A 24,717-nucleotide genomic window follows, 5' to 3' on the forward strand; every position below is an offset into this window, starting at 1 on the left:
ACGCAATCCAAATATCTCGTGGTGTGTCAGGTAGGTGCATAGGTTGCGCCGAGAGCATCTTGGCTCCGCTTTTTTCCAATTTGTGATTTACGTGAGATTTCGTCGCTATCGAGAGGTGGCCTTAGTATCCTTGTTTAGAATCTTCGACGTGAACCTGTCTCGAAATCACGTAAAAAAAAATGAAGACACAAATATGATAATGGAGCATCATCGCCGCAAACTGCTGATTGCATGTCTGAGTATAATATTATATTGACCAATCATGTACATACAGTTCAAAAGCGACATTGTTCGGTCGCCGTCACCAATCGCACCACATAATCCCTAAAGGAACGACAACACATCGACAACCTAAAACCGCCCGTAAAGCCCGTTGAATGCTAGTTGTCGCCCAGCTAGGACATGCCACTGGGCCGGTGGCAAGAAGTGAACACAGCCCGCCGCGCGGTCCTGAGCCCTCCGCACTGCGGGCTACCCTGACCGGGCCAAAACAGCCGCACACTCACAGACACATGGACACATCACACATTAACCCGCTCCCTGTCAGATTCCGCGTCACCGGACGGGTTTAACCACCCCCAGCCCGAACCAGACACACCCACATAATTGCCGCTATAGTTGCACTGCAGTATATTCGGCCGTCAAAGTGCCTCGTAAGTCTCATCACACTGTTTCGGCGAGCTTCTGTGTTGGCTGCCGTATATAAGGATAACTAGAGTTTAGTCCGAGAGGACTGTCATGAGTGACGCTACACCATATCTGTGCGGTTGAAGCCGCTCTTGGCGTGAGACTTGGCCGGTCGGCTGTTGCGCCCGCTGCGCTCCAGGTACTTCTTCACCTCGGAGACGACGAACACGCTGGACGTGATGGCCAGCAGGTACACCAGATCTGCAGCAATGAACGCGTCCGCGTTATGTGATGGTAGTGGTTTGGGCTCTGAGGCGAACGATTCGGTGTTATTGAGTAATTGTAGTTGCATGAGAGTATAGAATGACCCCTGTATGGCTCCTACATAATATTCCCTTCTAAACACTGCAACCCCTTCCCTACTAACCGCTCCCACCTCCCCCCACTTAAACAATTCCCCATCACTTACCCGACAGGTAGAGGGCCTCGGTCTGGAACACACGCTGCAGCGGCGGGAAGTAAATAACAAACAGCTGACCAACCAGCGAACCGCCCACCGCCAGCAAAAAGAACTTGTTCGAAAGCAGGCCGATGGTGAACACCGACTTCACCTGCGGACGCGAGACAGACACGGGTGTGTCAGAGGCAGGGAATGAGATGACGGATACAAAGGCTACAACTAGCGAACGACAGGAACAGTCGAGACTGTTAGCGATAGAGTCACCGGGGAAAGCGCTGACAGCGGAAACACGCGTGTCTTACCTGAGAGCGGCAGCTGAGCGCGTTGAACATGTCGAACAACACGAAACAGGTGAACGTCATGGTGGTATCCCGTGGCGTGATGATGTTGTCACTCATCTGGGAAAGAAGGAAGTGTCAGCAACGAGCTGGGAGAGTTTGACGAAAAACCGACAAGTTGCATAAACGAAGAGCACGACAGCTGAGTTGTGCATCTCCCCTACAACGCGTTTCGAGATCACCCAATGTCAAAGGCAAATATCCCCAACCGCCTTCCACTGACTGCTGGAGCTGGAGCTCCAACAGCCGCTGGAGTAACTAGCAGCCGCCCCCGGTCTCTCACCTCCCTCTGGAACACCCAGAGCGTGCCGCAGATGATGACGGACGCCGAGAGCAGCACGTTCAGCAGCAGCGACCGCGTGATCATCGACTGCCGGACGTCGCGCGGCGGCTGCTTCAAAACGTCCCTGTCCACCGGCTCCACGCCCAGACTGTGGGAGGAGCGGGGGAGAGGGGGGGGGGGGTGAGACCATACAGCGGTTAGCACGTTCCGATCCACCGGCTCCACGCCCAGACTGCGGGGGATGGGTCAGACCATACATCGGTTAGCAAGTTCCAGTTACACAGCTCAAAGCCCAGACTATAGAAGGGAACGAGTCCGGTCTGGATACAAGCAAGTAAAATATTGGGACTCTAGGGAAGTTACTGAATGCGACATTAATCAAGGCAGTGATTTTCAGAGTACCGATGAGAAAGAAGCTAAGACTAAACATTTAACGGCTCCGTCACGCGATGTGTCGGAGAGAAGTGCCTAGTAGGATTCTGGTTTAATGTGGGAAAGACGACTGGGAAAGAGCTGCAGTCGCCATCGACGAAGAAGAAGACATGTGCTTCCCACTGTAAGTTTTTACGCACTATCTAATATCTATAGCCGGCCTCACCTCTGAGCGGGCGGGCCATCCATGATGATGTTGATCCACAGAATCTGCATGGCGTTCAGCGGGTTCGGGATGCCCAGCAGTGTGGACAGGGCGATCAGCGACAGCGCCGCGATGCTGGTCGACAGCTGAAACTTCACAAAGTTGCCGATGTTGTAGAAAATGCCCTTGCCTTCCTCGATGGCGCTCCTGAAAACGTAAATATTCGTCATTATTGAGGCACCACACATCTAGGGGAGGCTCCAGAATTTAATTAGCGCCGTTCAGCTCTAATAAACTACTATCATTCAACTCTTATCGATTAATAAGCGGAAGGATCACCGCCAACTGCGACCACTCGAGACTGCGAAACGCCTTTAGTTCTGCGTTGTGCGCCTTGCACCAAAGTTCCTGGTTACCTGTGTGCACCAATTTCAGCTTGGTAGGAAACCCTCACACCCAGCTTCTAGCTGCAGCCCACTCACATGATGGTGGTAAAGTCGTCATCGACCAAGATCATGTCGGCCGCCTCTTTGCTGACATCTGTACCGACTTTGCCCATGGCGATACCGATATCGGCCTTCTTCAGAGCCACGCCGTCGTTTACACCGTCACCGGTCATTGCCACGATGTAGTGCTTGGCCTGCAGCGCCTATATACAGAAACACGGTGCATCTTTAGAATATGGCGGCGCCAAGATCAATAGAAAAAGAATCGGACACACTGGGCCGGCCACCAAACGAAATAATTATCATGAAAAAAGGCATAAAGACATGTCTATGCAGCTGTCGAGTTATCCGCTCCTCATCCACGTTATTATCATTTACGATGGTGGCAATGCAACTCGTCGACTGGCTGAATCATTCGCCCTTCGTACCTTGATGATTTTGACTTTGTGTTTGGGCGCCATGCGGTAGAAGATGGTGATGTTGTCGATCATCTCCTCCAGCAGGTGGTCGTTCCACCTGTCCATCTCGTCGCCGCTGATCACCGAGTTGGACGTCACCGGCAGGCCCAGCTGTACGCCTGCCCACGTCAACAATGGTCAGCGGGCGACACAATTTAGCATGCACTTTGTGCAAGCGAATGAGCAGGTACAGCCCTCTGCAAACTGCGTGGTATTCTTTTTTTTCGACAAAACCGAGAATAACGCGGATATTATGCTATCGGTCACTCAAAAATCTTAACAGCAAGACGCGCGAGACTCCGCACCTTAGATTGGCATTATCATCGTGTTCATTTTCCATCAAGTTTGGCAACAAAACCCAAAAGTTTATATTTGCCCCAAAAACAAACTTTTGCATTTTGCTGCCAGACAAGGCGTATACTTTGCTTAGTGATAAGCCCATCCGAAGGAGTAGAGCATGGCGCATCTATTTGCAGTGAGTTCCGACCGACTGATAGCATAGCCTTTGAGCTATTATCGGTTTTGTCGAAAACAAAAGAATACGCCCACGCAGTCTGCTGAGGGCTGTACATGGGATGTCACCAGTTTACGCCCTTGAGTAGTAGGATCGCATAGTACGGTTGACAACAGATGATACTGCATGTTCAGAAGGTTAAGGGAAGTAACAATATACATATTGGACGTCTCACCGATGGCACAGGCCGTCTCGCGCGCGTCTCCTGTGAGCATCTTGACCCGGGCTCCGGACATCTGTAGCATGAGTACCTGGTCTCGCACGCCCGGCCGAGGCGGGTCCATGATACCGACCTGGGATGTCACAAGGTCAGCGCTGGTCAGTCATCAGTCACCTCACAACAAGGTATTTCATAGAAAGCATTAGATCTAACAGACATGGAGGGCCAGGAGCCACTTGACGATCAGCGGCAAGCGAAATTCGAAAGTTAAAAAAAAAAAACATTATGCAGTATTGTCTTGAATCACCATCGTGCTGGCACTCACCATGCCGACCAGCTCCAGGTTATCCTGCTCGCGTCCCCGCGCAAGTGCCAGCACGCGCAGGCCGCGCCGGCCCATTTCGTACGACTCGGCCTTGATTTTCTCCATTCGAGACGGCGTCAGCGGCTCGGGCCGTCCGTGGACCGAGTAGGCCGAGCAGCGCGGCAGCAGGTTCTCCAGGGCGCCTTTGCAGTACCACAGCTCGGTGGACTCGCCCGGCTTGGTAGCCTTCACCATCATGACCTTGGTCTCGGAGCGGAACGGCACCTCGGCCAGACGCTGAGACGTCTGGCGCAGGTCGTGCAGGCCGAACTGGAACGGACAGCGGCGGCCGTTGGAGCGACATCAGAAATGACAGGTACTTCATTGTCGAAATAAGTCAGGCTGCTCTAAGACTGAATCGTAATGGGAAGGTAGTTGACTTGTCCGGAAGCGGACAAATTTCGTTAACGCATAAAAATGTAACCCTGACCGGCCTTCTAACGATTCGCTGTCTACAGTAACCTTCAATAGTTAAAAACACTTCGTAAAAATTGCTTTTCTATTGAAAAAACAAACCCAAGCTCCAAGACTATTTTGCATATCCAAACGACTACTATAGACGTCAAACCGCTTGAGACCCCACTTTTTTGCGATTATTTTAAAATGCGTCAACTCTCGTTGACAATATTCTGGCAATGTGTGTTTCAGAACCTGCCGAAACTTTTATTACTAAGGTATTTTGACGCCAAACGATTATGAAAGGTACTTCTCATTCACGCGTAATGTTAAATTTCACGGAACGAATCTGCTGTTTGGGTAGAGGCTACGCGCTCATGGGGCGGAGCCACGTAATGACGTCAGCGCTAAGCTCCGCCCTACCCCTCCGGCGCTCCTTGCCCGGCGACCGGTCACTCGTGTCCCTCGCTCCATTCAGGCTTGATGGTGGTCGGTAGCTGGTAGCGGTAGCGGGCGCTGGTAGATGGCATTTAGAGCAGATGGCGCTGGTGGCGGGGCTCGAGTGTGGCCGAGCGCAAGCCTCTGCCCGGGCCTGAATTGACCTTAGCATTACGAGTGAATGAGAAGTACCTTCCATAATCGTTTGGCGTCAAAATACCTTTGTAATAAAAGTTTCGGCAGGTTCTGAAACATACATAGCCAGAATATTGTCAACGAAAGTTGACGCATTTAAAAATTATCACAAAAAAGTGGGGTCTCAAGCGGTTTGACGTTCATAGTAGTGATGCGCAGGTCCTTAGAGGACGAGTCGGTTGCACACACCTTTTTGGCGGCCACCAGGAGCGCGCCCTCTGTTGGCGTTCCCTTCAGCGTGTCGCCCGTAAAGTCGGCGTTGTTGCACAGCAGAGCCACCTGGCGGGGAGCAGGAGCAGATTAAGTTATTGGCTTCAGTGCACGTTTCATACGAAGAGTGGGGAAATACGTGAGGGTTTACAATCGATAGGGGTAAGATAAGCGTGAAGCGAAATCCATCATGATGACCGTGCCCCATGAGGTAGGGTGCAGCACATCAGAGCATGATATGACCTGTGCTATAACTAATCGCATGTAAAGACACGGCATCCACGACTGCACTGAAACTGTCGCGCGGGGCTGACCTCGAACAGTCCGTAGAGCGAGTACTTGCACTGCTCCATGTTCTCTGTGACGGGCCGGATCTCGCCGTGCGCGCTGTAGCCCACGCCCGTCACGTCACACTGGTAGCCCTCGGCCGTGACGATCGACGTCACCGTCATCTCGTTGGTCGTCAGCGTGCCCGTCTTGTCGCAGCATACCACGTTCACGCAGCCTGGCGCATCGATAACATGGGTTAATTAAAAAATGTAATGGTAGCTTCATAACATTGAATGACTCAGACACAGGTTCATTGTCAGTCTTCTCTCGGGTCTTCAGCAGGGTCATTCTCTGACTGATCCTCTTATTGCCTCGGAGTCTGATGGTTTATCCCTCGCCGGACCTATTGGTTTTCTACATACGCGCCGGCCGAGGGGGGGGGGGGGCGGGTACGACCCCCCCCTCGCCGTTTCGCCCCTGGTGGAGCTAGCGCGTCGCGGAAAAAACGAGCGTGTGCGCCGTTACGAGACGCAGAGATTGGTACCCGATTTTAAGGTCCTAGGTCAACCGGTGACCTCTGAGGTCAGGTCAAGTGCCCCAAGGTACGGTTCAGTTTTTGGTGAATAACTTCGCAAAAAATGGCCGCAGAGCGCCGATTTTGGCAGCATCGTGTTCGCCTCGTCCAGGCGCGTCGAATGATATACTTTTTGTCCGGGTCAGGTCAACTTGGGGTGTTGACCTCAGGTCAAGGTCAGGTCAGCACCCCAAGGTCACGAAGTTGGTCGGAAGAGGTCATGTCGCATATCATTCGATTCGGCAGGCCTTCCTGAGTCCATTGGTGGCTTTTTCGACTCGCTAGCTCAATTTGATCAAGAGTTATTGACGAAAAACAAAAATGACCTTGATGACGTCATAAATGACGTCACGCAAGGTCAACATTGCAAAAGTGACGCATCTTACCTTGCAAGGAGTGCATCAAATCACGATTCTGTGTGCTTGAGATAGTTGGAGATCGTCCCCGGCGCCAGAATAGCAGTTTTCATTTTTCCCCATTGACTTATAATGGTGAGGTCACGAAAATGACCTGACCTCATATGACCTTTAGAAAAAATCCGAGATATACAAGTTGTGGGACTCATAATGGATACTAGATCCTGCAAGTTTCATTTCCCTGTGACATCTCCTCTGGCAGTGAGGGCGTTGCGAAGTTGCGACATCTGAAGACCGTGCAGAGGTTCACTTATGACGTCATAGGTCAGTGACCTGACCTGACCCAAAAATGCGGTTGGTGTCAAAAGATGCGGCTTGGATCAAAGGTCAGGTATGCCAAGTTTCAGCTTTCTATCGCCAGCGTGTTCGGAGCTATCGCGAAAAAACCCTATGGGGGGGGGGGCGGCACCCGCCCCCCCCCCTCGGCCGGCGAGGGTTATCGGGAATACCGACCACTCACCCAGTGTCTCGACGGTCGGCAGTTTCTTGACGATCGCCTTCCGGTTGGCCATACGCATCACTCCGAGCGCCAGTGTGACTGTGACGACGATGGGCAGGCCCTCGGGAATGGCGGCCACCGCCAGACTGCCGGCCAGGAAACACAGGAGGGACGAGCGCAGATTGGTGAAACATGGGAATTAACATATGAGCAAACGGAGCTCAGCATAATGGTATACCAGTCGCAAGTGAAAACAAGAAAGTGGCAGCGCTGCTTAAAAATTAGACAGTCATCGCATATTGTCATCAGTATGTATTTTAAATTATAAATACGCGATACAACACGATACGCTGGAATGTTTCGATATTTGTAACAGATATAGGATGTTAACCCTCTATGGACACTTGGCAGACATTGGGCAGCATTGGCGATCGCACCCCCCCCCCCCTAACCCCACGCCTTCTGATTTACCATCGGGGGGGGGGGAGAGACACGAACGATATATCTGACTCGTTTACTTCTATGTATATCGAGGGTAAAGACGGTCACTATCGGTAGCTCAAGTGTGCCACATTGATATTATCTGCACCCGGGGCGATATTGACAACTTTTCCGACACGGCTACATTGGACGCAGGGATACTGCAGTCCGTACTGCTGATCTAAGCGGCACTCAAGTGTGCCGTCAGGGTCACTCGGGCCGCTCGGACCGTGCGGTCACACCCCGGCTCCACCGCCCCCGTGGACTCTGATCCGTCCACCGACAGATAGCGGGCGATACGGCCCTGCAACATTACGATTAAACGCTGCAACATGGACGGTCCACGTTTCGCCTGTATTGCATTATTTTTCCATCGTATTTTGGCAAACATGATGCGAAACGTACGAATCGTTCAGTGAGTGGCTCTGGACCCGGATATACTCCCAGCACGACTTGTTGCCAATGACACAATGGGACCATTACCAGAACTTGTCCTTCGCGTCTAGCTGACTAGTTGAATAGTAACTCTAACCGAAAATTACGCGCGCCACTGGTTGACGGAGACAGATAGGGTCGTCCCGGGTAGAGCATGGTGAAAAACTAAATGCTTCCCCCAGCTGCAAACTCGCAGTTACGAAAGTAATCTAATAGACGGACGCCTTATCCACCAGGCTAAAGATACACGTCCAGACCGGCTAGAGGAAATATAGCTCATAATCATCTAAAGCGATAAAAATTACCTTTTGTATATAAAGCGCGAGTCAGCCTACCGCTAGCTACGATGGCCGTCACTCCAGCCCTAAATACAATGGATTGACATTAAAATCATCCTGGATTCCCTTCAGACAGCTCACCTGACGCCGATGTTGAACATCTCCAGGAGCGGCTTGCCCTGTAGCCAGCCGACCAGCATGATGACGCCGATGATGCCGAAGCTGTAGGCCGACAGCTGCTTGCCCAGGTCGTCCATGCTCTTCTGGAGGGGCGTTTTGGGAGACTCCTCGGTCTCCATCATCTTGAAGACCTCACCGAACTCGGAGCGGATGCCCGTGGACACCACGATACCCTGGTGGACAACAGAAAGCCCCACACATCAGCAATCGTATGACACATACAACTGGCCCGACTGCTCAGTGCTCCTTAGACGCAAACAGCCTCGCGAGAACAGCCTAAATACCCTGCTCCATATGTTCTGCTTCAATTATGAGCCTAGGTCATTGGCTTCAATGCTGAGCCAGCCCTGTGAGCTGCCGAACGTTCCAGGTACCGACCCCCCCCCCCCCCCCACACACACACAATATAAGGGAAGCGGGGTTTGGAGTTTATGTGTGAACTGCCGCCTACCTTTCCATTGCCGTACCGCACCAGGGTACCCATGTAGAGACAGTTGGGTTTCGAGGTGACGTTGCTCTCACACAACACGCTGGCATCTTTCCGAGCCGGCTTCGCCTCGCCGGTAAAACTGCTCTCGTCGACCTCCAGGTCAACGCCCTGCCAAGGTCACACGGTCGGGTCAACAGTCGGCAAGGTCATGTTACTCGGATATGCTGGCAAATGCAGGCAAAGTTAAACAAATGCAGAGAATTTACATTCGATCAAATTTGATGTTGAGCTAACGCAAAGCCATCAACAAAGCAAATCAAATAACTGATTTCGGTCCATACCAAGCTGGTGTCAGTGATTCAGTAGTTGGCAGCAATGCCCACAATATTATACTAATCCATCGTGGTGTCAGCATCTCGTCCTTCCCACAGCTTGTGGTGGACTGTGGTGGACTACGCCACCACGTCGTCCCCCTGCCCGTGTCGCAGCTGACTGACCTGCACCAGTCGGATGTCTGCCGGCACCCGGTCACCGACACTGAAGTGCACCACATCCCCGGGCACCAGCTCCTCGGCCAGAAAACTCGTCGTCTGCCCCGACCGCTGACTGCGACACAGACGCAGCCCGGTTAGATATATCGGCTAACACTGTCGAAATAATACCGCCGGGCGCGGATACACAAGAGGGTGGCGCTCGGGCCTCAGTATCAATTAATGTTGTACCTATTGAGCATTGAAATATGAACTACGATATTATGGATTATGAGCGCGCTGCCATGGAAAAGACAGGACGCAAGAGGCGGACAGTCCCCTAGCAATTTCACAAACCATGTTTATTAGGGTGGCACTTAAAAATCAATTTTTGATTTTTAATGCGTGCGGGTGGCTTTCCGGTTCCATTCCCGTAAAAAATAAGGGAGACAAATTTTTATGGGAAAATATTGATGTTTAGAGGTCGCGAATCAAGGTCAAAATTGAGATTTTGGTAGCATATCTAAATATCATTTAAATCGCTTCTGAGTTTCCTATTACGCTGTAATCGGATGATAATAAGGCATTTCTTTGTCATTTTCATATTGTTTATTGATATTCCATGCAGCTTCGGCCATGCCAGAACGCTGGTCTATGTACTCCACTACTCCAGTTCCTCCTCTTTAGTAGATTATTGGCGCCTCATTGGAGGGAGGGTTATCATGGGCAACGGGCACCCAGATCACTTTGTGTGTAGCCTGGTTAGCAATTGCAGTCGATATTCGGGTGTCAGGTTAGCGTTTTCTGTGATCTTTTCAACGACATGGAGGAAGAACTGGCGCTAATCTTTGTCTTCCATGAGTGCCAGTCCTACATCAGCGCCATACCGCGCCTGGTGAAATCATTCACCACCCGCAGCTCCCGGACTACACGAGCTGCGGTTTGGTAGCTGCTGTCCTCCCAGTGGCCTTGGTCATTGATGATGAGCCCCGCGTCCAGGTCGTGTATCCTTGAGAGCTTTTTGAACGATGGTGTGAGGAAGCTCGCCAACGTCTCGATCGCGAGAGCGGCGTTCATAGTGTCCACTAAGGACTTATGAGGCGGGTCCCCTCTCCTACAAGTCTATTGCCCGCACCATGTCTTGATTGAGCCCGAGGGTCGGGGTCTAAAAGCTCCAGTCACCAGCCGATCACTCAGTTACTACAGGTGACGGCCGAAGACCGGGACTGTCGCCTTCGACAGCTCCGTGAACTCGTTCTGCACCTACCCCGACAAGGAGCTGAGCTCCTTGTCGGGGTAGGTGCAGAACGAGTTCACGAAGGTCAGGTCCAGAGCCGGCGGAGTGGCAGTAGAGTCCCAGACCAGGCGGCGGCGGCGGCGGCGGCGAACTTGCAGACAACGAACAGCGCACAGCGTCTGATGACCTGGGCCTCGTCCGCCGTCAGCCGGAGCCGCTCCCTGAAGAGGAAGGCATCCACGGTACGGATGGTCTTTGCCATCCACCTAACTCAGTGGAGTACTCTGAGGCGGAGAAACGGATGCCGTGCTTGGAACTCCACCGAGAGCAGTTACGCAGAGCTCCAGAAGTTTTCGGTAGTCTTCCCGGAGCTAGGCATAGTCCAGCGATGGAAGCGATGGAAGCTGACCAGCAGCTTGTCCCACTCCGGAACGTCGTCGACGGCGAACGCCACCGGTGTGATCCTGTCAATGAAGCATGAACTCCCACCCGCCTTTGAACAGCCGGATGTAGAGGCCGCCCGAGATTCTCCGGCAGGTGGAGAAGGCCTTCTCTAGGACCAGCTCTTACACGTGGTGCCGGCAGGCCAGCTGGAGGACGGGCCAATCCAGCTTCTGCTCGATAAGGGCTAAAGTACCGTTCACCAGCATGCTGTTGCCGTCGTGGCGTCGAAGCAAAAGGCCGCAGTTCCGCTTCTCCAGTTCCTAGTCCCCCATCGCTGTGAGCATGGCCTCCTGTGCTTGGATGGAGGGGAGTTTGGGAACGGCGAGGAGCTTGGCCACCCTAATCCCCCCTCCCCATCACCAGGACCTAGAGTCGGTCGACGCTCATTCTCTCGCGGTTCAGGATTCGCGGTTCAGCCGGAGCCGTATCAGAAGTTCCGTGCCGCAGTTGATAACCTAGGTTCACGTGTTCTTCACACATTACGGTTGGGCAGTTTGGCCCGGTCGAGGCCAGTTCACTGTTGGGGACGTCCGCTCGCCCGCATGCGCTTGGGAGTGTGAGTCGACGTTTCTCTCTCATGGTCGCCATCGTCAAAGACGTTCCCTCCGTGTGCGCGCCGCAACGGTCGGGTAAGTCTGTTGCTGGCACTGGCACTAGAGTCGGAAGAAGCGCCCACGGAAGAACATCCCGAAAGCACAATAAACCAGTGCAGCTCAATGCCCACTCTCGCCTCTGCTTTCCCCCGCCGGCGATAGGATGACTCCAGTTTCTTCACATTCTCTTTGACAGAAAATGAGCATGTCTCAAGATTCAAGAACCGATAGAACCGTGGGGCTCGTCCTCCCTTTGGAACAGGAGAGACCGGTTACTCCTCACACTAATAAGAGGATATGACCTCCACTGAGAGAAGGCACCGGTCGTAGACCAAAAACAGGCCTGACATGGGTAAAACAGCCCAGATCAGACCTGTCTTGGCCTGACCTGGACTGGCTACGATCGACCGGAAGTGATGGGATAAGCAATTGTTATGCAAATAAAGGTCAAAATACGTCGGATATGACGCTTAATGACCAGATATGTCATTCCAAATAGGTTTAAAGTAGTTTCCAAAAAGTTGATTTTTTCCCCAAAACTGCCAACTTTGACCTCAATTCGCGACCCCTAAATATCAATATTTTTCAAAATAATTTTGCACACATTATTTTTTACGGGAATGGAACCAGAAAACTACCCGCACGCCTAAACATCGGATAACATAAAATTCACCCTATTGCTAAGTGCCACCCTAAATGTTTATGTTATCCATACATGATCATTGGTCATAGCACGCTTACGTGATTCATATGTGTATCGAATCTTTTGAATCGAAAAAAAAAAATCATACGGAAAAAATGTTATTAATCTTAAATGGCCATAAAACAAAAACAAAAATATTTCAGTACGTTAAATGCCAACATAATCATATTCCTTTAATTTGAAGCAGCACTGAATCATAGCTCATGGCCGATGCCACAAGGCAAGAGGCCAGCGGGGAAATAACCACCCCCAGCCCCAGCTGGGACACCTTTTCCCAATAACTGCATATTTAGATACCCTCGTGGCGAACCAGAAGCCAGGTGTACAAGGTGCGCCAAGTGCGGGCTCTATCATTGATCACATACCCAGCTTAAATCAGGGCCAGCGGTCAAGTACATTATGCAGATAAGGACCGCGCTTATCTGAAGAAGACCTTGCTGGTCATAGAGGGCTCACGCCCACTCAGGAAGGCCATGTGGGTCCTACCTGTGCAGGTTGTGAGCCCGATGACGTGATCTGGATTAGTATCAGTAACACGAGACCTCAGTGTGCAAAGTAGGAGATGGAAAGTGAACACAACCCGACCGATTAGGAAGAAAACTTGATAATATGTCGACGCTTAATTAAGATGCTGTATGGGATAGTGCTATTCTTTCCCTAGAAATGTTTGGTCATTAAACTGGCGGGTGACGGTATTAGTTTATTGCGTTTAACTTCCTAGGCTTTCGGCCAGTTTTTCAGAAGCATTAAAATCCGTGTGAAGAAATCGCATCGATACCTATTTTAGAGGCTACCATGCTAATGAACTAAAATTTGTTGCTTCAAATCCGATGACATATTTAGTAAAAACCATCCGAAAAGAAAGAGCTTCATCTCCCAAACTATGTGGTTGGCGCCGACCATAAGAACGGCGATGGTGTTTTAGGGTACTAGGGGCGCGTTCGCAGTCTCCTCGGACGAAGAACATTCTATGCCGTCCGGCCAATCCCGTTCGATAACCACAGCCAAGCCCCCGCTGACCTCGAACGCCATTGGCCGGACGACGCAGAATCTTCGTCGTCCGGAAGACACCAAATCCGGGGTAGATGTTTAAAAACTTACCAATGGCACACAGGAGGCACCAATTTCTTCAATTCTTCTAATGATTTTTCTGACCTATATTCTTGTATAAAGGCAACCGTTACTACGATTGATATGGCCTGGAAAGTGAAAAAAAAAACTCAGGTTAAGCACATCGACATAATTTATCTCAAATCATAGCGGCACATTTTCTAAACGTGCTTGCTTATCAATGACCGGTAATGTGGGTAAAATAACTTCATCCGCTGCACACAGATATGGATCTGTGCACAAATGAACATGTGCACACCATCCGCTGCACAAATGGATCTCCTATCTGACCGGAACATAAAAAACACCGTAACGTTGACAGAGGGGCCCCCGCCCAGCTGATCGGCACACAAAATGCCCCCCCCCCCTCCCGCCCTGCGAACAGTGGGGCCCACCATCCAGGTTCCCCGCGGCCAGAGGGAAAAAATATCTGACCGGTACAAGGGTCGCTCACCGCTGCAATGCTGAAGGCGTCGTCGAACTGTTGCATTAGCACGCTGACGAGTGCTGATGCCAAAAGTAGCAGGATCAGCGGATTCTGAAACTGAGGGGCGCAACACACAGGGCACAGGGTAAGCACAAGTCCAGAGTATGTGTAACTACTATAAGAAATATAGCGCTGCTGTCCCCGCTTCCCCCAAAAGGAGACAAGCAGTGGGGATGGAGCCTCAGTTACAAACCAGCACTGGGAATCGTGAGCATTAGTACGCTACGGCTTTACCATCAAAGCATGTCTCATCTTTCAGCATTTTCAAGTTTTCCTGATCAAATGCTGGCAGAATTAGAAATACGAGTAGTATCTTTCCTGCTCACAACAAAACGGTCTACAAGACAGCACAATTTCTAGTGGTTTATATAAATACGATAATAAATGTAGTAAACGCCATAACAGTCACGTGGTACGTATGCATAAAAATCTAAGGGACGCAAAAATGGAACGAATTAACCATCGTTTGGGACGATTCATCCCTCGCCGGCCGAGAAGGGGGGGGGGGGGCGCCCAGTTTATATTCGCGATAGCTCGGAATAGCTCGGCGCTAGAGAGCTGAAACTTGGCATACCTGACCTTTGATTCAAGCCGGATCTTTTGACACTGACCGCATTTTCGGGTCAGGTCAGGTCACTGACCTTTGACGTCATAAGTGAACCTCTGCACGGTCCTGAGATGTCGCAACATCGCAACGCCGCAGTGCCGGAGGAACTTTCACAGGGAGATGAAACTTAAAGGATCTAGTATCCTCCAGAGATCTCACAATTTGTATATTTCCAATTTTTCCTAAATATCACACGAGGTCAGGTCGGTCACGTGATCTCACTATCATAAGTCAATGGGGAAATATGAAAAGTGTCATTTTGGCGCCTGGAATGATCTAAAACTATCTAAGTTCATGGAGTCGTGATTTCATGTCTTGCAAGGTCTGATGCTTCACTTTTGCATTTTTGACCTTGCGTGACGCCATTTATGACGTCAATAGGGTCATAGGGGGTTTTCGCCAAAAAACTCCCGATTAAATTGAGCTAGAGAGTCGGGAAAGCCACCTATGGACTCGGGCAGACCTGCCAAATCGAATGATATGCGGCATGATCTCCTTTGACCAGCTTCGTAGCCTGAGGGGCCCTGACCTGACCTTGACCCGAGGTCAACACCGTAAGTTGACCTCACCCAAACAAAAAGTATAGGTACCATTCGACGCGCCTGAGCTAGGCGAACATGATGAGGCCAGAATTGCGGCTCAACGGCCAATTTTTGCGAAGTTATTGACCAAAAACCGAACCCGTGACTTGAGCCACTTGACCTGATCTCAGAGGCCACCGGTTGATCTGAGCTCTTAAAATAGGGCACCAATCGCTGCTTCTCGTAACGGAGAACACGCTCTTTTTCCGCGAGGCTCTAGCTCTATTAGGGGGCGAAACGCCGGGGGTCGTACCACTACCAACCCCCACCCCTCGGCCGTATGCAGAAAACCATTAGGTATGGCGAGGGCTAAACGACAATATACGACTTCCTTATCCCCTCCCTTTTATAAATTCGTGTACATAGACGACTTCGGGGCAGTATGCATGCTCTGCATCTTGTGTGGACCCTCGGACCCACCATCCGAGCAAACAGCGCGTACTCGGTGCACCGGCACCGCCCCCTCCCCTCCCCCCAACATGCTTGTGTCAGCCGGGCCAGAAAAGACATCATAAGCTAAATGAAAGGTTGAAACGTATCCAGCGATGCGTAATTGATTGTGTCCTCTGTATCAACGCTGGTCGTCCAAAACAGTTGTAAAGATCTGTTCGTCAATTTGTTATAGTTTCTCTCTTTTGCTAGTTTGGAAAGCACCTGTCCGTGAATTTACGTTGCACTATGCGATGCATGCTCATTGCTCAATGGAGGGAGGGGGTTGCAATGAGGTTTCAAGTAAAAGTTGTCTTATCTGTTAAAATCGCTTTTAAAAAATATTTTCCATCTTTGACGACTTGCATGCCCAATTATCACCTTCAGCGGTCCGAGTATCATTCAATCTACTTATCGTAATAAAACCGTATGTTACGTTGATCCCTAAAACATCGATGTTTCTTGGGCTATCGTCTCATTGTCACTGCCGCCTCAGCCTTTGTGTTCTTCTACCCACGGTTTGCTTTTTTAGCTTCGTTTATCCGATAGGCATGCATATCTATGAAAGGAGGAATTATCTCGAGAACGATAAACACAGAACACTCCCAGTGCGGGCGGATGACAAACACTGGGATCAATCGGTATCAGTCGCAAATGTTGATAAAGGAATGACATCGCAGACGTAAATCGTTAAATATAAAAGGCGTCAAGGTTCGGCCGTACTGCAAGATCTTTGTCAGAATCCAATTCGGAAAAAAGGTTTAAAAAAAAACGAAATGGCAGAACAATAGGTATGTAGTATGTACTGCTAAATGACCATTCAAAGGAAACCAATTTCTCGAAAAATACCTTTCTGCCGAAATCGAGTCAGTTCAAGAAAGTAAACAACAACAGAAAAGTGACTGAACCAATGTTTTCCCCAAATTTAAATCAGTACCGCCCGCAAGCATTACATCTTAGACCATCCAAAGCCTAGAGCTCCTCACCTGTTCGAGGTACTTTTTCCAGAGCGGGTCGGCGTCTTTGACCTCGAAGCTGTTGGTGCCGTAGACCTTTTGTCGGACGCCGGCCTCTGCCCAGCTGAGGCCGTGCTGCGGGTCGACGCGCAGCCGCTCGGCCACCGCCTCGTGTGTGAGCGCGGCCGCCTCGGCGGTGCGCATCCACATGATGTCGGCGTCCAGCTGCTGCAGCCACATGGCGGGGCGCGGCCCGGGCGCGGTCAGCACGAGCGGCGCCGGGGAGGGGGCAGAGCGCGGCCGGCCGGCGACACTCACACACTGGCGGCGCGGCACGACACGGCGCGCGCCGCCGCACTGGCCCAGCGGACCCGGACAAAGATCACTGGCCAACGCACCGATAACTGCCCCCCGACAGCACCGCCGGCCGCTCACTGCGCCTCCGGAACGACGTGAGACCAGATCTGGGTCGACGGGAACGCTATACCAAAACTTGGGTAGGCATGCCTGACACGCAATGTTATGGTGATGCTCAGTACAAGGCATGCGCATTGCACAAAGTATACAAATCTATGCTGAGTTGAGAAAAACAAGTTGCAAGCTTGAGTTATTTTAAGATGTCATCACCTCGCACTTAAAAGGCAAAATAATGTATTGTGTATATACCTATCAATCATAACACAAGACTTCCTTTTTTATCACCATTTACCTTACCATTTGCCATAATTCATGAGACTTACCTACTTCAGCTTTTAAGGCAAAGCTTTCAAAGCTAGTAATACAGCCACATATATACCTATCTATGCTTACATACAAAACTTCAAACATTCTCTGTCAGCAAAGAGCCTCTGTGTTTATCCGTGTTTGTTTGGCGCAGTGGTGTTTCTGCTCTCGCCTGCAGGGCCCTGCTTTACGGCACGGCGCTACAGTGCGCTATGCGTATCGTGGTGTTGAGTTTCCATGGAAACATCAACACAGTCAGACGCTCTAACATGGGAGAGCGCCCGAGTTTGTTGATGTTTCCATAGAAATCCAGTACCATGATGCCGCCAGCGTGCTGTAGCGTCGTTTTGTGAAACAGGGCCCAGGTCAAACAGTTCAGAGGCGGCGGCCGAAAGGCAAAGCTACGCACCGCCAAAGTGACGTCACACACTGTCGTCCTTGTTTGTTTGTTACCTACGTACGCAGTCCCAGCTGAAATATCCCGAAAAGTGTAGCATTCGACGTGGCTGATGTGATCATTTTTGACGAAGTTATTTACCAAAAATCGGATCCCTACTTTTGGACCTTTGACCTGTCCTCAGAGGTCCTCAGTTGACCTGAGATTTAAATTGGGCACCAAGGCGCTGCGTCGACGACACGGTTTTTTCACGAAGCTCTTGCTCAACAAGGGGCGATCCCAAGGGCGCGGGGCTGCCACCCACCGCTGCGAGCCACGGCTATTCTGAGTGGAAACCGGTCGGTCAGGCCAGGGTAAGAACTTATGAGAAGTAAAGTAAAGTGACATTCCCAGCTCTCGTAGTTCATAAACTCCTGAACCAAATAGTTTAAATCTCAGTTCGGGTTTTAAACATTAAATCGGCGGTGGTAACTTTGTGAGCCTGTTCAATCCTCGCTAGTCCATCATCTGATTTTTGTGAGAGCTGAGAATGTTAAATATATGAAAGCAAAACAAATTTCTGAGATAAGAGGACATCCTAGCATACCTCTAGCGAGAGGATACGTATTCGAGTTCATAGAAAAAAAAACCGGTCGGTCTTTTCGCATGTTTCCTACGTTTCGTTCGGTCAGGCCTTCTCCCAGCTTCGTAAATCTCGGACGTTCCAGAGATACTTTTGCTCCTGAGAGCACTGCGAGCTGTTGCGATGAAAAGCTAGAAGAGGCATAACGATGTCTCTCCTGTTATACCACTGCAACAGCCGGCACTTTCTAAGTGGCCCGCCTCCAGTGACTGTGGGGGTCTCCGACACGACAGTCTGCCTCCGCTGGAGCCGGGTTACCTGACCTTCTAGTGCGCCCGGTCCGGTGACAACTCGACCTCTCCATTCACCTCCGATAACCCAACAAAGGTCGGTGCAAGGTGCTCGGGGGTAACGCCTGAGTCGATCAGAGTCCTGAGCCGATCTCGCCATAGGTAGTTCAAACCGAGTCTGAATGACAGACCGCAGAAGCTGCGAGTTGCGACCCTTTCCAAATGGCCCATCAACAATGGCTCGTCTGAATAAGCTGGTCTATCCGCTCACTATGCGTCACATTAATGCATTGGTGATTGGAGAGTGATGCATCGGTATGTGTCGAGCAGTGTATGGAAGAAATAGGTGCTAGAGAGGTCGACAGGCATAGCAACCACCTGAATATTAGTTTCATTAGTGCAAAATTAGGCATATCAATGTGACATGCACTGCTAGTAGCGACTTAGCCAACCGCCCCGGGCCTGTTCAAGTGCCCTATGCCATAATGTGTGGCGCCACCTCTTTTTCGCAAACGGCAACTCAGGGGATATACAACGAACCCCTAAGCCGCGTCGTTGAAGGTGGTGTCGTTAAGCATGAAAGTGATGACCGGGCGCAGGATAAGCTCTCATTGCGAACAACGCAGCATGTCACGGGTCAGGGAGAACGAATTGGCACTGACCGTCAGCGCCGTCTTCAGGCGACACCGTGTAACGGGCACTGCCACCTAGCGGTGAAACTGGCACCTGGCCGCATCGGTCTCGTCAATCGTCCCTATGATGACAAAAGTTCGTGCCGCGAAAGAACCCAGCCTAGCCTGACCTGGCCTGGCATAAAATGAACTATTGTATTGCATTGCATTGTCCTAAAACCTAACGACCTATCATACATGCAGAGTTGGCCTACGTTACGTTATTTTGAAGTTTTCGGTAACCCGTAGCTGTCAGTACCGTTTCGTAGCGTAATTGGGATGTTTCGGTAGCGTAGTACGGAAAATAATAGAGTAACGTAGGAACTACGAAATGGATTCCGTAGCAATTACAGGTCAGCTGTATTTGTATAAGGTACATATTTTTTTCAGTTTACTCATATCGTCACCAGACCTCCGGCCGTTTACACGGATGTGAGACGCCTGCTATATGAATACCACTGAGTCTTTCTTCCGGCCGGACCGACACCGAGGATTTCCCACAGGTGAGTCCCATGGAATTCCGGAGTTCTATAGCCTTGGGAATTCCCTGTCGGAAGTCCAGGGCATCTAGCGAGTAGCGCGTAGGCACCGCCGCACCGACGATGCTGCAAAGCGGGCGATCAATTGTGCGCAGTATTTGGCTTACTAGAGACTAACCGTTTCCACTGGGTAGTGGATGATGACATGTTGCATAACGTAGTACGATAAAACAATTTGCTGCGTTAATTAACAAATACCGTAATTCAGTAACGTAGCAATATATAACGTATCGTAATTCGGTATCGTAGTTTTGGCCAAAAAAGCAAACGTAGCGTAACGTAGTGCGTAACGTAGCGTAGCGCAGGCCAACTCTGCATACATGTATATATTATATGTGCTCTTGTCCCTACGTACTTAATGACCTACGAACATTTAAATACCCACGCAATTTTGTACTAAGTACCATGTCATTCATGGTATCTATGCAAGTACATTTGTCATACGAACATTTGCGACGCGACTTTTCGGCCGCAACTTTCAATTGCCAGCGACTGGAAAATAGTCATTCGCCATAGAGCGTAATGTTAAAACGGGCCCATCGAGCCGATTCCGCTGAGTCAATCTGCAATAGTAAGGTAGAAAGGCAGGTGGGCCACTGGAAAGCTCTGCGCAGGCTACCTTGACGAAATGCCTTGATTCAGCATATTGAATTCATTCCGTATGACGTATCGTTGACCTGAGCGCATCTGAACTATGCTATTGCTGCACGGGCCCTAACAGCCCTCATGTATGGTCTTCTCAGTGGGAAGTGGGAACCCTTCACAAGCACTCCTTGGAACTTTACACCCTGTATCAGAAATATCTCACAGTGCAACAAGTAGAAGTAGCTGGAACCAAGGCCCCAGTACCTATTGGCTATCAATAGGTGCTGGACTATTGGTTATTATTATTATATTATTGGCTATTATTGGCTATTGGCAGTGCCCAAGTGAGCTCTCATCAAGTAAGGTTGGTACCTTACTGGAAGATTTCCTAGCTACCTTTATGGCCAATACCTCCTGACCTAGTCACACTGCATAAGCAATGTGAACAGAAAAACTTTAGGCAAAGGGATGCCTCAACAATAAGATAGGTCACAATGTTGCCTGAACAGTACACACTAATCAACCAACAAGACAAGGCCTGTAGGCGCAAAGGAAAGTGCTGCACTAAGCTCTTGATGAGCACTTCATTTCATTCATATTTATTATGGGCCCTGTTTCACACCCAGCAGAATGTTCTACCAGGTGCGACAACACCTCTCTGGTCACATCGCAGACCTAGGATGGCAAAATATTTTGTGAAACACTGACAAAATATTCTACTGAGCAGCATAGCACGACAATCACTATTGATCCAAAATGATTTCACACAAAGACTGCTAGAATGCAATGCACCTACTAAACACACTTATTGACTCGTGTTTCTCAAACATACTGTGGGGTGGCAAATCCCCAATTCATGCCATTGCATCTCCAATTACATCCCAGCAAGGAAGATACATGAAACCATAGACCTCTGTACACCGTCCAGAGGTCTATGATGAAACAAATTCAGTCACTTGGTACACCACATTGAGAAGCAAAGCAATCGCCATCACAGAAATCTGTCAGGCCATTCTGCTGCACAATATTCTGCCATGACATCACAATTCCATTCAGAAGCTCTGCTCTGCTCTGCCCAACGATGCCTTCTGCTCATGCGTCATGGAATAATACTCCAGCACAATTCACAGTGAAACAGGCCTAAGGACACTTCTCTTTAAGGCACTTACCTCAAGGACTCAAGTAGGTAGATCAAATGAGCCTTGGCTCAAGGCTCAAAAGCAAACCAATCTTCAGGCAAATAATCAATTTGCATGAAATCTTTTCTCAGATGACCTAAAACAATAACAAATTCAAATCAAAATGTGAGAGTACAATAAAACAAAGCAAAGCAAACTGCTATGAATTGGCTTAAGACGTTTGAAATGTTAGAAAGATTAAGATGTTCACTGGAGCCTGAGCAAGAGCCTAAAAGCCAAGCTACACTATGCGTGATCGTCCGGGAAATTACATGCGTGATCTGAGCTTTTGCGGGTTATGCAGAAAATCGGTACGCACATGAAGTTCAGCTGATAGGAAATACACAGGGTCGGCTACACTGGGGTCACAAAGATTCATTCAAGGAAATCCCAGACGTTCAGTACAGGAAATGGCGGATAGTCAGGACAGTCCGGATGTTCCGTACCAATATAAAGTTTAGAGCTACAAACGTTTTTGCAGAATCTGCGAGATTGCGTGATATCATATGAGACAGTTGTTCACGCACTTGGTGCCGGTAGCGCACAGTATGAATCCAAGTGACACAATTAATTATTGTTTCTTTAATTTTCATGTGTTGATGTTTAGTTAACAAAACAAGTTATTTATGGATTAAATAATATAGAAAATGGCAAGCTTAAGCGTTTGTTACAAAACCATCAATTGGTTGTTATTATTGCGTAACGTACAATAATACACGAAAATTCTGGAAAATCGCAAACACCGATGTCAAGGGAGTCTCGCAATCACAGGTCTGGACTGCAGATTACGCACATAATTTCCTGGACGATCAATGATAGTGTAGCTTAACCGCATAATCTTGAGTCAGTCATGTCAGTTGCTGATGTCGAAGCGTTTCGTGTACACATACATGTTCACCTTTTTTAGCATATTTAAGCCAAAATCCTAATAAATTGCCTAACAATCAATCTAAGTATTTAGGGGCCGTCGATCCCTGCTGAATCCCTGCTGAACCCCTGCTGAATCCCTGCTAACTTCCGTTACATGCATAATTGAGGAGTATCATTTCAATAAAAATTTCAAAGGTAAAATGCAATTATTCCACAAAATAGCATATTACCTACTCACCGCTCCGTTTTGTCGTAGCCCAACCGCATTGGCCGCAAGCTATCATATTATCAAGGATGAATAAAATATTTAGGGTTTCCGTTTCACAAACGCTTTATCAAATGACGTCATTAAAAGAAAAAATTGTTTTTTAGATTAAATGTAGGTAAAACTATTATACAAAAATGGAAATTAATGCATAGAGTTCAGAAATTGCTAATTTTAAATATATTTTGAACTTTAATAAAAAATGTTCAAACTACAAAAACAAACATGCTGCCTTGCATGCTGCGGAATAAGCATGTTGTTAGCAAGGCCTTGATGTTAGCAGACAACAATAAATCATTTCATTCAAGAAGGCCCTAAATACCAACTAAATACAATCATTTATCTCACTTGTGTCACCAAAGCTGATAGGCCAAGCCAAGACCGTATTTTAGGGTTGTCACCAAGGCCATCTATAGATTGGTTGTCACTAATTGTTTCACCAAGACAGTTTTGGACAAGTTTTGGACAAGGTCTTGGTTTTGGATTCCTTCGGACATATATTTCTTTCAAGTTATTATCTTTTTCAGTCTTTTCTACCGTGTTGCGGTCAGACGATAATGATAACACCACGCCGCTGATATGTATCGCTCAATATTTGTTCTGCAGGTAAGTCGGGAAGACAAATAATTAGAAAGATACTCAGTCTGGGATTTTGTTTGGAGGCCTGGAGGGTCGGCCGATCTAGATACCTAGAAGAAACCGAATATCGCAGTAGCGGCGGAACACCTTCTTTTTCCTTCACCGCGGAACAGGACCAAAAGTCTGGGACACTGCCGACTTTTGGTCCCATTCTTTCCATGCAACGCCCATAGGGCTAATGTTAAAATGCCCAAATCAAAGGGGGGCATGGTGCCCCGGTGCCCTCACCGTTCCGCCGCCTATGGAATATCGAACATGGCGGCCTGACTACACACGTATTCTTTCCTTTTGCGCAACTTACGACTCAGGGCGACACAGCTCCGATTTCTGGTCTAGAGGACATCTAGTCATCTATCTTCTGGTCTGGCCCAGGGTTGCCAGATCCAGAATGGTCCTTATCGCCAAATTCGCCCCTCGAATTTCGCCAAAATTCGCCAAATAGGATGCGCTGTATAAGCATACGTAGCAGCGCAAGTTGGCGTTCGTGTAACCTATCTCGTTTCTCATATTCATCTACATAACAGCGTACCTTAACCAGCGCCAAATAAAATAGCAAAGGCAGAGGTGGGGATCTCGGGGGGGGGGGCAGGACCCCCCCTGAAAACGAATTACTGCTATGTAAGTCAATGGTACTGCATCCAGCCCGCCTCCATCTGCCCGGCATGGACCCCCCCCCCCCTGACATTTTGACAGATCTCCACCCCTGAGCAAAGGTCGTGCGAGATGTGGTTCAGAAGATATTTTCATCAGGAAGATTTTATATTTTAGTGCCTAATATGAAACGTCGGAAGGTTAAATTAATCAGATTACGAAATATTTCGTAACGATGTTTTTCGCTTTGTTTTGTTTATTTTTTTTTAAATAATATTCGGTTATTTGGAGGCGAACTCGGAAATTCGCCAATATTTGACGTTTTATCGCCTATCGCCAAACGCCGTGCTTCTATCGCCAATGACTTCCAAAATTCGCCAAATTGGCGACATATCGCCAAGTCTGGCAACCCTGGTCTGGGTCTGGCCCGGCCTGGTCAGCGCGTCTCCCGGCGATACTTCAGTTTTTTACATTGAGGTAGCACAATTTTGATGATGCTTCACTGTTTCTCCTTGGTCAATTACATAAAAAACAGCTTCAAAACACTTTGATTCGCAACATTTACCGAAATATAATAAAGAAACCACCCTATCGTCAGCACGCTACGTCAACTGCCACGACGCAAAATGGCGACGCTGTTTTGCCTCTGATGCGCCAGATATGTAACCTTAAGTAATTGGATACGACTACTAAATACAATATGCCGATAATAGACTATTTTCCTCCTAGGGGACACTGGGAAATCGGGGTTTTCGGGTGAAGGTGATTGAGAAACGTGTTTGCTAGCGACGCGAACCAATGATGTGGCCTTGGCCACAAATA

At 49.2% G+C, this 24,717-nt stretch overlaps 1 protein-coding gene across 8 annotated transcripts; it reads right to left on the reverse strand.

Moving 5' to 3' along the window:
* Positions 1-227: 227 nt before the first annotated feature.
* Positions 228-24,526, reverse strand: LOC122392462 (calcium-transporting ATPase type 2C member 1-like). 8 transcript variants are annotated; one of them, XM_043387324.1, is made up of 20 exons: positions 24,461-24,526; positions 21,522-21,627; positions 16,616-16,813; positions 13,980-14,069; positions 13,517-13,614; positions 9,466-9,574; positions 8,990-9,136; positions 8,500-8,711; positions 7,187-7,311; positions 5,781-5,971; positions 5,446-5,535; positions 4,189-4,497; positions 3,879-3,996; positions 3,160-3,308; positions 2,768-2,934; positions 2,307-2,492; positions 1,709-1,856; positions 1,390-1,485; positions 1,097-1,238; positions 228-888 (listed from the first exon to the last, which is right to left on the reverse strand). In XM_043387324.1, exons 3-20 carry the CDS (start codon positions 16,793-16,795, stop codon positions 749-751), a joined length of 2,697 nt encoding a protein of 898 aa, XP_043243259.1. In that variant the 5' UTR covers positions 16,796-16,813; positions 21,522-21,627; positions 24,461-24,526; the 3' UTR covers positions 228-748. The 8 variants fall into 8 exon arrangements, with proteins under 8 accessions (XP_043243259.1, XP_043243263.1, XP_043243262.1 ...); XM_043387328.1 differs by lacking the exon at positions 24,461-24,526 and adding an exon at positions 23,606-23,695; XM_043387327.1 differs by lacking the exon at positions 24,461-24,526 and adding an exon at positions 23,533-23,611.
* Positions 24,527-24,717: the final 191 nt, after the last annotated feature.

The sequence above is a fragment of the Amphibalanus amphitrite genome, unplaced genomic scaffold, assembly GCF_019059575.1.
Source record: "Amphibalanus amphitrite isolate SeventyFive unplaced genomic scaffold, NRLGWU_Aamphi_draft 000487F_arrow, whole genome shotgun sequence".
Taxonomy (NCBI): domain Eukaryota; kingdom Metazoa; phylum Arthropoda; class Thecostraca; order Balanomorpha; family Balanidae; genus Amphibalanus; species Amphibalanus amphitrite.